The sequence below is a fragment of the Sprattus sprattus genome, assembly GCF_963457725.1.
Source record: "Sprattus sprattus genome assembly, chromosome: 1".
NCBI classification, from domain to species: Eukaryota; Metazoa; Chordata; class Actinopteri; order Clupeiformes; family Clupeidae; genus Sprattus; species Sprattus sprattus.
Genome location: NC_137920.1, coordinates 52,189,890 through 52,204,297, shown reverse-complemented (window position 1 = coordinate 52,204,297; position 14,408 = coordinate 52,189,890). Strand labels below are relative to the sequence as shown.

Genomic DNA, 14,408 nt, shown 5'->3' with positions numbered 1-14,408 from the left:
CCTTGTCTGTTCTCAAATGAACAATTCGCTTTACAAAACCGATGTATCTTCATTAATCATCACCAGCTTCCATGAGCTATTTCTTTCGCTGTCATTTTAGCCATCTTGGAGAAAACAAACACTCGAACCAAGCTATGCTTCCCAAATTAATTTAGTGCTACAGATATGAATTAAAAGATGTTCAATCAAAAGATGTGATTATTATTGAGGCCTGCAGCGTGTGGGGCTCGAAGTGCAACCGGCATTGAACCAAGTGGTGGAAACCTCGACTCTGCTGTCTTTCTCTGGCATTGCCGGACTATTCAATTGTTAGAACATAAAACATAAAAGCTAATCAGGACTGTTCATTAAAATATACGGGCAAGTCCGACCCTAAAAAGTTAATTTTCATGGCCAGGTTTTAAGAAGGTTCTGTCAGGCTTACGTAATTTATAGTCAGGCAGCTATTTAAGCTACTATTGTCTTGGGTCCTTCACATTGGAGGTGACATTCAGCTATTTCTATAGTCGGGGACTGCAGAATTGGACATCATGGCACAAGCGGTGCAGAAATTAGTTGCGAAAATACCAACACTGGCAAGCGGTAAGAATAATTATACTTCAAATTTAGTGTTAAGTAAGCTATAAGAGACAACATGTATAATCAAAGGTTGTAACTTATCCGTAGCTGATGTTAGCCAGCTATCTGGCTGGGTTGCTAACGATAACACCACTTCATTGAAACACTCCTCAAAGCTTGTGGCAGCAAATGGATAAGTTAGACACTGTCGACGTAATAGGTAGAACTTTATTGCAAGCAAATTGGAATCTTAAACTAAAATCATAGTTCCCAATTGCTTTTGTATAACATACATACGCTGCGACCAAGCTTGCTATCCTAACCACTTTAGCTAGCGAGAAACATGGCTAACTCGAGGTTAGACTGTTCGTGTCAGATTTGTGTTAGCGGTAACGTGAATTGTCAAAGTAGGCTCACATTAAACCACGCAATTTGTACAGCTTAGTTAACGAACTCCTCTAATGGGAACATTTGGTGAGTGAACTTGGAAGTATGTCAAATTAATTATTCATAGTAATGGGTAAAGTTGGCTTGTTTAAGCCATTGAGCTTCCTAGCCAATGTTAGCTGCCCTTTGGCAATCGTTTCCTTTGCCTGTTCAATTCTTTAGCTATCGTAGCTACAACCTGTTTGGCTTTCTAACACCAGACGGGTAGCTAGTCAGTAGGTAATTTAATAGTTACGGTAAGTTTATTAGTAATTAACCATGTAACATTTTTTGTTCATGCAGCTGCTGTTGCCTTCTCCAAACCCCGGCTAGCAACCTTCTGGCATTACGCTCGTGTTGAGCTTGTGCCTCCCTCGCCAGCTGAGATCCCCAAGGCCATCGGAGGGCTCAAGGACCTCGTTACAGGCGTTCAGTCAGGACGTCTCGGTCAGACCACAGTCAGGGTATGTATGGAAGTGAACATGATGTGCCTAGGCCGAGTCTATGTAAAGGCACAGTCTGTTTTGAGTAAAACAGGTCAAGTAGATGCTCAAGGTGATCTCTCGTCATGCTGTCAGTTGACATTGGGGTTATTTTAAACTCGCCTTGGGGGCCAATTTTATCTTGAATATATTTAAAATATAAATAAAGAAAGACGGTGTATTTGTCATTGTTGTCTCCCCTTTGTCTGCATGTTTAATAAAGGTAGGGTGTTCTCTTTCTACTGGGAGTCTCAAGTGCAACCATATTTTCAAAAGTTTCAATCTGCAAGATGCCTATCGTCCATGTACTTTTAAACTCTTTCAATACGCGTTCTTTATATCTCATTTTTCACTTCAACATGACTAAATTGCCTGTGGAACCTATGCTTTGACTCATACACCAATGAGGGAATGGATGCCATCCGTTTTTAAGTGTAGCTTGGGGACCCAGTTAAGGGCTACTGGGGTGTATTCATAGTACGTGGTTTAGTGACCAGTCGGTTGGTCACCAACGGGTGTTAGTAGTACATTAGATAGCATTGCATTTGCTGAAGGCTTTACCTATTACAAACATGGGTAAGTTACCTAACTTTTATTAAGAGGTTTACTACCTGCTTTAACTTGCCCAGGTTTGTCACTAAACCATGAACTTGGAAAACCCCAATGTTGTATTGTTTAAATGTCTGCAGTGCAACACACATCGTGTTTTTCTGATTCAGTATTCATTGCGAAGTGCATCAATCATTATTTTCCTCTACATGTCAACCACTAATGATTATTGTTGAATGTTTTGGCAGTTGGAATACGTGTAATAATTGACGGCTAAGATTTAGCCATGGCTGAATGTCCTTTCAAAGCTGCGTAGCACAAGACGTTACAAATTGTAACACGGGAGTCATTTCTGTTTTGCTTTATTAAATCATGGAGCAACCATATAATCACCTCACAATTGAATGTATCTCTTGGTTACCCCAATGACTTTCTTAAGGGACCACCACATTGTTTATGAGCAACATCAGTAACAAACTTATTGCTGTTTTAATGTGGTCCCAAAACTTGTTGTCCTTCTTTGATGTCTAGGAAATTTCTGTCTTGATTCGACGATACCCTTAATTAATGCATTTATGTTTGTGACTTTGACAGGATGCAGTGAGAAATGGATTGGTGGCCACTGAAGTCTTGATGTGGTTCTACATTGGAGAAATCATTGGAAAGCGAGGAATTGTTGGCTATGACGTTTAAATTCAGGATTGACCAATGTTGTTTGTCTATAGTGCTTGCACAAGCCTTCCATGTCCAGTTAAAACTTATGTTGATACAATAAAGAAATGAACTGTTTAAGAACAATTCTGTCTGTTCCTTCCAGTTATAAGATGCATTGCTGTGGCAACTTGACTTACGTGGTTAGAACATTTTTGACTGGTTAATTGATCAATTACTGGTAAATGCAACATTTTATAGGTAACAAGTTGTGTATAAATATGTATTTATGTACATATCCTCAGGCAACATCTGCTCAAGTTTACAAATACTTTAGCAGTTACGTCATGTCTTATTCATACCATGGACTAAACTGTTCAGGTGATGATTGACATTTCCTCATGTTCCCGGTTTTCAGACATCGTCTTCACAACACTTCCCAAAAATCGCCGAAACTCCAGCCGCACATCCTCCGGGTCCTCTTCCAGATTAGAGTGACTGAGTTGCAGCTTGCTTAGATGTGGTGCTACAGCCAAAAACACAACATGAATCTTAGATGGGTTGAAAACCATACATCTACTTAAAATACAACAATGTTACCGCAAGGAAGATTAACCCTTTTAGTTATACAGCATTTTGCTGACTTGATAAAATATCCTTTCCATCTTTAATTTATACCATACCATCTATCCTGTAGATTAGTCGCCCATATTACCTAGAGGTGGAGGTGAAGTATTTGCTCCACTTCCGGGCTTGTGATGGATTAGTAAAAGGCACTGATTCTCTCGTAGTCCCTGCGAGGCAACAAATGTTGAGTACCAGGTCTCCACCTCCTTTACATGGCTTGGCACGTCATCATTAAACACAATGACCACACCATTGGAGTCCTTCATCAGCGCCGGCCAGCAAGATTCAAGTCTAGCTAGATGAATAGAAAATGAAGTGTGCTCACAAATCTAAATATTTCATTAGAGTATTGTGTTACTCGTGGATAGGATTTGTACCAACTTGAAATCCCCTCCACAGTCCCAGAGTTCCACCTCACACGGGGACTCTCTGTCACCGCTTCCATGGTTCTGTGATTCAAACTCAAGTATCCTATTTTAAGAGAAATGAGGATTAATGCAAGAATGTCGGGAACAACATAATTCTGCCATTCTAATCCAATAGACATGCATCCTAATCCTAATCTTCCTACCTGACACCTTGTGTTGGACTGTAATCACCACCAAAGGTCTCCACTGTGTCCGATAAGAAATTGGCCAAAACGGTTTTCCCACTCTTAAATAGAAAGTAATGGCAATTCATAGAAAACTACTTTCTAAACCCAAAGTAATGCTTACTATTCAGTCAGGTCAACTATTTGAAGTTACAAACAGCAGTACACAGTCTATAGATGCCATGACACATTTAACCAGGAAATGGTGATCTTACAGAACTACCTAACGTGACTACAACACCAGCCATTCTATAAAGCAGGGCAACTATCTAGTAACCGTAGCCTACCTCCAGACAGATTTCAACAATAGCCATATAAATCATCCATGGCAAGTGGTTAATTGGTCAAGCAAGAACCACATCAAGACATCTTCAAACTGGGTAGTGGTGCGCTTACCTCACTTGGACCGATAATAAGAATCTTTGTCTTGAACATTTTATCAGGGGAAAAGGAGACTTTGGCTACTACCTGTAACGTTAATGTTAACTAAAGTTAGCTATTCTCTGGCGCTACCTTCCACGACCTAACACGCCATTCTGCCCCTGCAACCTCGCAAAGTAATTCCCTTGATATGTACTGAGCGAGCCCAATAAATGTGATAGAAACCAAAGATAATTTATACCTAGCTAATTTCCAGCTCAAATAAGCAAACAAGCTTGTAGGCTAACCTATAGACCTATAAAGTTATCATCTAAGGCTCGAGCTAGCTAAAGACAGTTAAATCGGTTCACGTCAACAACAGCGTTGCTAAGGTGTAGCCAATAGACGCGGCGGAAAAAAACGTGAACACCGTAAATCCATTTTTGTGTTGAAATATCAGATTCGCAAGAGTTCTTCAATCAACCCTCTTCAGTGCGTGATATGATCATTACTGCTGATAATCCAAATGATTCTTCCTGAATTGCTCAGTAAACAGGGGCGGTACACGCAGTGATTTTAATTCAGACATAAATGAAAAAACATGGTGTAAGTAAAGGACATAGGCATTCAGCAATATAGATCAATCTTTCTACTACGTTCACTGATAAAAAAAAAAATTGTCTGCAGCAGGTAGGCTATATAGACACACACACACACACACACACACACACACACACACCATATCTTTCTTTAGTTATGTAGGCTGGCATAGCTCTGTTGACTGCTGCCCTGGCCGTCTCACACTCCACTAGGGGACACTGTTTCACAATATTTTGGGTTGCTAGATAACTAGTTGATCACAGAGTGTTTACAGGTCCAGTTAGTGGGTTTTGTTGCGGAAAACAATAATATACTTCTAGACCTTCTATAATAACAGACATCGGGAGGAAATTAGTTGGCAGTTTGTCCTGTGCAAATTGATACTTTGTTTGAGGAGTGTTTAATGCGTTTGTTGATGATTTAGATTCCTTGCTCCTCTAACATGCGTCGTATTTGAGAGTAGAGAGTGATGTGACTTCTATTCCTACAACACACTATGTTTACCATTTTTTGTATTTCAGCTGACAGGAACCTAGTCTACAAACACATCATAGGTTGAGTTATCCCAACTGAAACACCATTTGCAGTCGAATGACTGTCATTATACTTTCAGGTAGGTCCCTTAACCTGCCTCAGGCCACCCTGCACTCAGTAGTGAAAACCTTGTTGAAGATGATCAGCCTGGCTTCAGCTAGTATGGATAGACCAAACTAAATAACAAGGACTGTAAATTAAATTATTGGTGCTTTTCAGAGAGTGGTGGAAATCAGATAAAGCACCAGTATTTTGGTGGTTTGTCTAACATTTAAACCTACCTCATTTGTAGGTATAGGCAACAGGTACGCAGGCATTATTTACACACCTCAGTTTTAAGAAATGTTTTTGCTTTACAATATTTATGAACTGAATTGCATTATGTTTTTAGAAATGGACTTTAATTATGTGTGATCTTTGTGTCTGTATGCTGTTGGTTAAAATTGGGTTGGTTATGTAGGCTACGTGTGAGTCAACCGCAAGAAGAAAAAAAAACATTAGTAATTTTAAAACTTTATTAAAATATAAATGGGTTATTTGGATGAAAAAGGTTACATACTGGTAAAAATTGACTTGTTCTGCTAAATATAGGTTAAGTACTCAAACATGTCAAATTAAGAAAAAATACTTTATAGAGAGATACCTTACAAAGGTTTATAAAATGAAAGGCCTCTCTTAGCCAGAGGACTAATTAAAAAAATAACATCAAATTATCAAATTATGTCTGTCATCACAGCAATCTTAATAAACTGGTTAAAAAGTAACAAAGTTGAATGAAGCACAAGTAAAAAAAACAAAAAACAAAAACATATAAACAAAGCACTTTAAAGTTGTTTACACTTTGACACTTTGCGTTTAGTAAAATTAATAAACTGAAGGTAGAGCTCATTTAAGCTGGCAGATTTTGACGGAAGTCCCCACGCCAAAGCCAGGGTAGAGTGCCTCAGTGAAGGTGGTCTGAAATCTGTGCAGCAGGGTCATGTTTTCCCCGATGCTGTAGAACGCCAGAACACCTGCCCTGTGATCGAGATAGACACCTATCTTGGGTGAATGGGGCGCACTGATGGCCTTGTCCACCCGGTTGTGCCATGCCGAGTAGCCAGAGTCGGAGCAGAGGAGGCTCCAGGATTTGTCATTGTACCCCAGCAGACAGAGGGAGCCTTTGCCCTTGCGGCTGATACCCTTGTAGGCCACGCCCATGGAGAATTCTCCGCTCCACTCGATCTCCCAGTAGAAGCGGCCGCCGGACAGGGCCTCGCGGCACAGCACCTGGGCGAAGCTGTCGAACCTCTCTGGGCTGTCTGAGTATGGCTGCAGGTCCCTGGTCCTGATCACCTTCCTGCTGCTCTCGGAGAGATGGAGCTCCTTGTAGGCGGTGATAGGGTCAAATTTGAGCTGGCAGAAGTCTGTGAAGAGCAAATCAAATATGAGAAATATGAATTCGTTTTTGATAAGAAACATATAAAAAAAAGCTGGTATGATTATGGAATTATAAAGTATGATTAAAATTGTAATGGCAAGATTGAATTATTTAAAATTGGATGAATATTATAATAGATACATTGTTTGTTTTTCACTTGGTGATTTATTAACTGAGTTACAAAATGTGGTGGAGGTACTTACATTTCAGAAAGTCAGACCGGTTCTTTGGTTCTGGAGGTGAAGCACTGTCCACGGCTACTTCTTTGACTATATTGAGGAGAAATGTGGTTTTATTTGTATTACTGTTGATAGTTGCTGTTTCTGGTGTTGTTACATTAGTGTCTGCGAGTACGTGAAACAGTTTGAAGGTGTTACAAAATAATGTTTAGATAACTAGTACAAAACTCAGTCCTCACCTCTGGAACTTCTTTCTCTTGTGCGGTTCTCCATTGTGTAAACAGGAACTTCATTTACTATCATTCAGTGAAACAAAAAAATCAAGTTACTGGTCAGGATAGATTCACGCTGAAACCAAAATGTCCATGTTTACCACGTCAATCTGTTCTTTAACCCTCTCACCACATCTAAAAATTAATTAGGTGTGCATTTGAGTATTCAACAAAGCTACGGTTCACACCTTCATGTTGTTGACACATGGTCTGGATCGCTTTTACAGATGTTTTCCTTATTTATTTAACCTAGTGAGTTTGCACTGTGGATATTTGCAACATGCACCAGTTCAAGAATCCAGGTTGGCAGTATTTGGTAAAGGCTTTCCTTCTATAATATTAGCATGGGGCAAGATACTAGTGCTGCAATTCTCACCTGAATAGGAGATCTTCAGAAGTTCTTCTCTGCCAATCTCCTCCAGTCTCTCTTTTATCTCAGCCACGGCTTTCCTGGCTGCTCCGAATGAGAAGTCTGGGTTGAGAGTGACTCTTGGCACAAACCCATCATCCGTAGGTGTGCAGAGATAGTTAAAGTTCTACCATAAGTAAATAAAAAGGACAAACCATTATATGACAATTTTGTAAAATGTACATGGCTTGTAGTGCTATCAGTCTGACTGGAAATTATATCTTTTGAAATACAAGATGCTGTATGCTTAGAGGTGGCTTGGTTCCCACTCTACCTGTAAGAAATGGATATGGTCGTCTGTGCTGTACAGCTGCTTGAGTCCGGTCTCCTTCTTCTTCAGCTCCTCGATCTCCTGCTCCAGGCGCTCCATCAGGCCCTCGGCCTGACTGAAGGCTGCCTTCTCGTTGATGTTGATCAGTTTGGTGACCTCGGACCTCATCCGCTCAATGGAGGTGATCATTTCGTCAAACATCTTCTTGCTTTCAGTCATGGCCCTCTGAGCAGAGCTCTGGAAGAGAAAAGGCCCCACATAGTTCACTCGGATGACCTTTTGACCCAGGTGTTGTATCAACAGGAACTCCAGCCCTACAGTACCAAGCACCATTGTTTGTATTTTTTACTTTGCTGCGAGGCATGCATTTTTTCCAATATTAATTTCTCTATGTATCCAAGTGTTTAGTTGTAGCATAGCCGGCCTGGGTTTCTGTGGTAGCTGTGAGCTGATAATGAAACCTTGAAATATGCGATTAGTGTTGCTGAAACTTTGATAACAGCTCCTCTTCATGGATACAATTTGGCTAACTCATTCAGTGAAGTTTTCGACTTACCTTGAGGGAGTCCACAGCTGTCTTCAGCTCCTCTAGTTCTTTTGTCCTCTGCTGGCATTTCTGTCGGATTTCAGCTTGGGACACACCGAGGAGTTTCTGTTTGATAGGATCCATTGAAATAGAATCATTAGATATTGTTTAGGCATCTGTGCATGAAGGAGTTCCTTGGCTGTAAGACAGCCAAAATCCATTACACTCTAGTTTTGTCCCACACCTGTCATAAAGCTGTGCTTTTTATTCGTTTTTTTCCAGTGCATTTACAGTGGTGGGAAATCTTCACTCACAGCCTAGCCTTATTGTGCCTCATTTTTTTAATCAACACCGCTAAAGGGACCTGCTCAGTATGGGCGGCATTATCTCAGGAGATGGAAGAAAGAAAGGAGAGTGGCGGAATCCGAGCTACGTGTGGAATGCAAAACTACCGCTGCCCGGCCTGTGGAGAGACATTTCAAGGTGCACACATCCCAGCCTTCAGCCGACACAGAGGGGCTTTAGCGCAACCTTTAACCAAGCCCACCGAACCATTCTTCAAGATAAGCTTAAGGAATGTGGGGAATCTGGGGAGGGGGGATAAAAGGAGTATGTTTGTGTGTGTGTGTGTGTGTGTGTGTGTGTGTGTGTGTGTGTGTGTGCGTGCGTGCGTGCGTGCGTGCGTGTGTGTGTGTGTGTGTGCGTGTGCGTGTGCGTGTGCGTGTGCGTGTGCGTGTGCGTGTGCGTGTGCGTGTGCGTGTGAGTGTGTGTGTGTCAGTGTCAGTGAGGGAGAGAGAGAATTAGAGAGAGGGGAGGATGAGTGTGAGAGACACAGACGTGAGATTTAGGTCTCTTTATCTTGGATTGGAGAAAAACCAGGCTCCTATTTATCAAGTGATGAAAAATAAAAGGCTTGTCTTTTGTATTGCCTAATTACTATCAAAACCCTATTAGGGTGTTACACACATTTATTTTTCAACAAGTTTCAAATAAGCCCAATCCACTGTGATTCAGAAAACATCTTGTGATATTATTAGTTTTTAAAGATGAAAGAACAAAAGCAGGTCCACCCATCCGCCAGTCCTGTTCTTTGTGCATCTCCACAGGTGGCGTGTTTGATATGCCCCCACCCTATCAGTGAGAACAGCTGTAGGATCACAGGACTGTGAGGAGTTTTCATTGCTCTAATTATGAAGACATTCCTCTGGCCAGCACAGAAGAAACCAGCAGAGTGCACGTCTTTTAGCCATACATGTGTGCTGAGGTGGGTGATGGCTTTGACAAGGGCTTAAGCACTTGGGAGGTTTTTTTTCTCACACAGTGATAGTGGGGGGTTGGGAGGTTGAGTTTCTCCTGCATTCCTCTATCAAGACCTAATCCCACAACTCAGAGATAAACATACTCTGACTGAGCGCTTAGTTATTTCAAAATAGGAGAGGAGACCCAAGGACAATAAATCATTACCGCTGTGAACACTCCCAGTATCAGCATAATGCACTCTGAGAAGCTCTCACACTCTGTGTGACATACCTAGTATTCCCTCCCTTTTTCAGATGAATTTACCTTCCCTCCCTGAGGGTTAAAGTATTTTCATTTTCCCTCCCAACCAAACTTTTAACCAAAGCATTTAGCCATGGTGACCGTTGTTTTAACCATGATGAGTGTAGATCCTTTTTCCTACATATTTACGAACAGGGTCCATATCAATTGTAATTTATTTTGACACTTGCAATAAATCACAATCCACCTGGCAACAGATCCTGAAAAGAGGGTGGCTTGCACTCACCTGTTTCTCACTCCTCTCTGCTTCGGCGGAAACTATGTCGTGACCCTTGTGCTCACTGACGGTGCAGATGGCACAGATACACATCTGGTCAGTCCGGCAGAACAGCTCCAGGCTCTTCTGGTGCTGCGGGCAGATCTTGCGGTCCAGGTTGCCCAGCTCGTCCACCAGCTTGTGCCTCTTGAAGGTGGCCGACTCATAGTGGGGCTTCAGGTGCTTCTCGCAGTACGAGGCCAGGCAGTTCAGGCAGGACTTGACAGCCTTGAGCTTCTTGCCCGAGCAGTAATCGCACGGGACGTCGGCTGGGCCCGCGTAGCTGTTCGGAGACGGCGCCGCGGAGGCGTTCAGGTTAAGGCCTGTCTTCTTGATCTTCTCCGCCACCTTTGTGAGAGTGGTGTTCGGCCGCAGCACGGGCCTCTGCGTGAAGGTGATCCGGCACTGGGGGCAGATGTAGATGCCTGTGTAGTCCGCTTCGTTCCAGTAGCCACTGATACAGTCCATGCAGAAGCTGTGGCCACAGGGAATAGCCACAGGGTCCTTCAGGAGCTCCACACACAGGGGGCAGCTGAAGTAATCCGGGGACATGGGTTCGGCCATGCTGCGTACTCCTCTTCCAAGTCACACACACGCACCTGTCAGGTTGTGAAAGAGAAAAAAATGGAGGGAATCTGACAGAAGTATAGAGAGTGCGCGTGAGAGAGAGAGAGAGTAAGAGAGAGATGGCTCCGAGCCTGCTCAACTTGGGAGAATGCAGTGACGCCAGACAGAGACTGGACCTACTTGTCTCTCTGAATTCCACAGGTTATTGATTGAAAGCAGACAGAGCCCTCCCCCTTTCTGTGCTGGTGGAGTAGGTCGAGCGCAGCCCTGCCTGAGATAAACAGGTCGAGCCAGGGCTGCCGGAGTCTTAAAGGAGAGAGAGAGCGGGGGAGCTGGAGAGAAGAGGGGCGGAGTGAACAGAGAGAGAGGGAATGAGGGGGAGAGAAAAAAAAGACAGGCAGGCAGAGAGACTGAGAATGAATGAATTGTAGTAGTGGGGGGACTTGAGACTGGGCTAAGTGTGCCAGCATAATGAAATGCAAACAGAAGTTTTAGGGTCGGCTTTTCCTGTGCTTATCCGAGCCCATCTGAACGTGTGCTGGAAGTGAACGCAATTTTGCACTGGCTTAACCCAGAGCGTGTCTGCAACCTTGTGTTGTTAATCATTACCCATTGTTTGCCGTGCATTTCACTTTTGTTAATCATGGTTAGAGATACAAGGAAATACTTTAAATGTAAACACTTTTTTCACACTTTTTTTTTTGGTCCAAAACTTTGTGCATCATTCTTTTGGCTTCTCAGCTGTACTTGGTTCTCCTTGAAAGGGAACATTTTTATTATTATTTGTGTTTAAAATGTTGTCCTATACTGATAGAACCAGCAGGATGCACTGTGGCACATTGTAACCTACACGTCACATACGGCAAACACTGGTTCCGGCTGAGTCAGTCTACTGGAGCTGGTTTGACTGGTCTGATGAGTTTTGGAGTGCAGGTGTGAGGAGGAAAGGCTAGATGTGTCACAGTTTAGTTCAGTGTGTAGTAATGACCTTTGCCAAAGATAAACATGATAGGGGAAATTCTAAACATTTTGGTCAAAAGATGTAAATGATAAGATAAAGAAAGACAGATTCCACTTCTGAAATGAAGCATTTTCTTGTTCCTTCTCGTAAAAACAAAGAAATGTCAAGATGTTGTGTCACCATAACTTTCAAAACATGTTGACGTGAACAGAAATACTAGGCATGTTTCCATCCTTGTCATGAACTATAAAGCAAAACCGCATTCCTTCTTATTGCACTAAGAGCAAACTGGGTTGTAATGTGTCATGGTTTAGTCACTCCACCTTGTGTTTAAAGTGTTGCTGATGCAACACCTGGAAAATAATTGGAATTAAGTATTTGTTGTTAATTATGTATTCATACTATACTTTATAATGTATTTTCTTTTTGCTTTATAAATGTTAATGTTATAATGTTTTTTTTTTCTTCTACAATATTTATAGTACAGTCAAGATGATCAGATCACTACTGTTGTCATCCATATGTTTTACTTATCTCATGTGCCACACCTGTGAGCCACTTGAGGTTGCAAGCACACCTTTGAATAGCCTGGAGTAGTGCAGTTTCACCTCTAGTGCCCTTCTAGCGCTTCTGGCAGTTTCACCATCGTTTTCACCTATAATTTCTCCCTCCTTGAAATTCAATAGATGGTCCATGTCTGGACATTAGGTTCAAGTGAACCTAAATTGCTGCAATTGTTCTCGTGTCTATATTTCATCTCCAAATTAGAAATCAGAAAAGGGCACAATGTACATGTAATTGTTCAGTCAGCTAGGAACACCATATTCTTAGTTAAGATCAGTAAAAAAAAAAAAATAGAACTGGGGATTCAAATGCCTGTTTTCAATAACCTAATGGCCCTGGAGGCAAAACTTTTTGTACCTTCCCAACAGTATACGTACAATAAAAAGGTAAACAGTATTTATGACTTCCCCATAAGGTGAGGCCAAAGTTATTTTGTCACTTCCCTCATTTCTGGAATGCAAATCTGTTGCTAAATAAAACATAAGGAAACGCTGCACATAGTTGAACAGAAACCTGTTAGCACCTATGTGCTGGCTGGTTACGCAAGCCACACTGGGGTCCGGCCTCCCTTCGTATCTTACATCACCTCATTGATAGTTTCGCCTCGCTCCTTATTTGGTCTGGTTTCTGATAAGCCAGTTTCTCTTTCCTTCCTTTTTTCTGTTTTGATTTAAAGCCAGGAGAAGCTGCTTGGAGAGGCAGGCCACTTGTGCTTACTTATTAACCATACATGAGGGGTGTGGGCTGACCGAGGCTAGAGTTCAGCCGCTGCTAAACACTCACACACACACACACACACACACACACACACACACACACACACACACACCCTCAATTTTCATGAGAAACAAGTTTAAAGAGACTGAATGGATACTGTTAACTGTACACTGAAACCCTCCCCTTGTCTCTGAGTGATTTGCCTGGAAGTGTCTTTTCAGTGCTTCGGTTTTGTATGACAGCCCAAAAGAAAAGCAGATTTTAAAGTTTTTTTTCTTTAACTATTTATATCAGATCAGATTCATGGTTTGAGTATTTTGATGTCAGCTCTGCTCTGTAATTATATGATTATGTTATGCTCTGCATCATCTGCTGCACACTGGCAGCTGAAGGGCAAGCTTCATTGAACAAGGTGTGGATGTGGAGGGAGGAGTGTGTGTGTGTGTGTGTGTGTGTGTGTGTGTGTGTGAGAGAGAGAGAGAGAGAGAGAGTGTGTGTGTGTGTGTGTGTGAAAGAGAGTGTGTGTGAGAGTGTGTGTGTGCTGTGCTCCGTGGAGTGTGACCCGGTACCATGAGAAAGAGTACGCATAAGTGGACGCTCTTAATGTAGAAGTCAAGAGCAGGGCTGTGCCCATGTGATTGGTCAGTGAGTAGAGACAAGGTATTTACAAGTGGTTCCCTTAAACAATGGATACCTTTGTTGGCCTTGGCACAGAGAGAGAGAACGAGAGAGATTGTGACGTGTGTGTGTGTGTGTGTGTGTGTGTGTGTGTGTGTGTGTGTGTGTGTGTGTGTGTGTGTGTGTGTGTGTGTGTGTGTGTGTGTGTGTGTGTGTGTGTGCGTACGTGCACACGTGTGCTACACATATTGGATACCAGAGAAGGCATTTCAAGGGGTGGGGTGAGATGAAAAGGTCCCACTGTGGAGACAGGGACAATAACAGAGAAGGAAAAAAATCCTGTTTATGGAATACATGGAATTTCTTGTGTTTTCACTTCTAAGCCCATGCTGATTGGATGTATTAGGAACGTTTTGGCACTTTAAAACCACTGTTTTAATGAAAGGACATGTAACACTGAGGTGAAGACAGAGGTCAGAATCAGCTTTTATTGGCCAAGTTAGTTTGCACAAATAAGGAATTTGTCTTGGTGCAGTGGCTCTAAGTGTGCTTACACATATTACACAAAATATAACACAACATATCACAACATAAAACAATACAACAGTGCAAAACAATACAATACAACAGTGCAAGGGTCAACAATCCAATAAATCTTAAAAAGTATACAAGGAGTACATATACAATAGTGCAAAGTGGAGAGTCCAGG

The 14,408-nt window shown here is 42.1% G+C and overlaps 3 protein-coding genes across 3 annotated transcripts; 1 reads left to right on the top strand and 2 right to left on the bottom strand.

Moving 5' to 3' along the window:
• The first annotated feature begins 428 nt into the window (after positions 1-428).
• Positions 429-2,813, top strand: atp5l (ATP synthase, H+ transporting, mitochondrial F0 complex, subunit g). The gene is made up of 3 exons (XM_080851091.1): positions 429-582; positions 1,288-1,448; positions 2,610-2,813. Exons 1-3 carry the CDS (start codon positions 531-533, stop codon positions 2,706-2,708), a joined length of 312 nt encoding a protein of 103 aa, XP_080707217.1. The 5' UTR covers positions 429-530; the 3' UTR covers positions 2,709-2,813.
• Positions 2,814-2,987: 174 nt separating this feature from the next.
• On the bottom strand, positions 2,988-4,596 carry ift22 (intraflagellar transport 22 homolog (Chlamydomonas)). The gene is made up of 5 exons (XM_080850968.1): positions 4,282-4,596; positions 3,865-3,947; positions 3,675-3,764; positions 3,382-3,584; positions 2,988-3,192 (listed from the first exon to the last, which is right to left on the bottom strand). Exons 1-5 carry the CDS (start codon positions 4,318-4,320, stop codon positions 3,044-3,046), a joined length of 564 nt encoding a protein of 187 aa, XP_080707094.1. The 5' UTR covers positions 4,321-4,596; the 3' UTR covers positions 2,988-3,043.
• A 1,668-nt stretch (positions 4,597-6,264) lies between these two features.
• On the bottom strand, positions 6,265-10,836 carry ftr82 (finTRIM family, member 82; the record flags this gene model as incomplete). The annotated part of the gene is made up of 7 exons (XM_080836055.1): positions 6,265-6,785; positions 7,003-7,068; positions 7,218-7,274; positions 7,627-7,786; positions 7,934-8,167; positions 8,487-8,582; positions 10,243-10,836. The coding sequence occupies 7 exons, from the start codon at positions 10,834-10,836 to the stop codon at positions 6,265-6,267; spliced, it is 1,728 nt and encodes a 575-aa protein (XP_080692181.1).
• Positions 10,837-14,408: the final 3,572 nt, after the last annotated feature.

Bases quoted from the DNA above. Each gene is read 5' to 3' on its own strand.
- atp5l (XM_080851091.1), top strand. From the start codon at position 531: ATGGCACAAGCGGTGCAGAAATTAGTTGCGAAAATACCAACACTGGCA. The intron at 583-1,287 runs GTAAGAATAATT...TTGTTCATGCAG, and splicing joins AATACCAACACTGGCAAGCG to CTGCTGTTGCCTTCTCCAAA. The intron at 1,449-2,609 runs GTATGTATGGAA...TGACTTTGACAG, and splicing joins TCGGTCAGACCACAGTCAGG to GATGCAGTGAGAAATGGATT.
- ift22 (XM_080850968.1), bottom strand. From the start codon at position 4,320: ATGTTCAAGACAAAGATTCTTATTATCGGTCCAAGTGAG. The intron at 3,765-3,864 runs GTAGGAAGATTA...CTCTTAAAATAG, and splicing joins AGTCCAACACAAGGTGTCAG to GATACTTGAGTTTGAATCAC. The intron at 3,585-3,674 runs GTTGGTACAAAT...TCATCTAGCTAG, and splicing joins GACTGTGGAGGGGATTTCAA to ACTTGAATCTTGCTGGCCGG.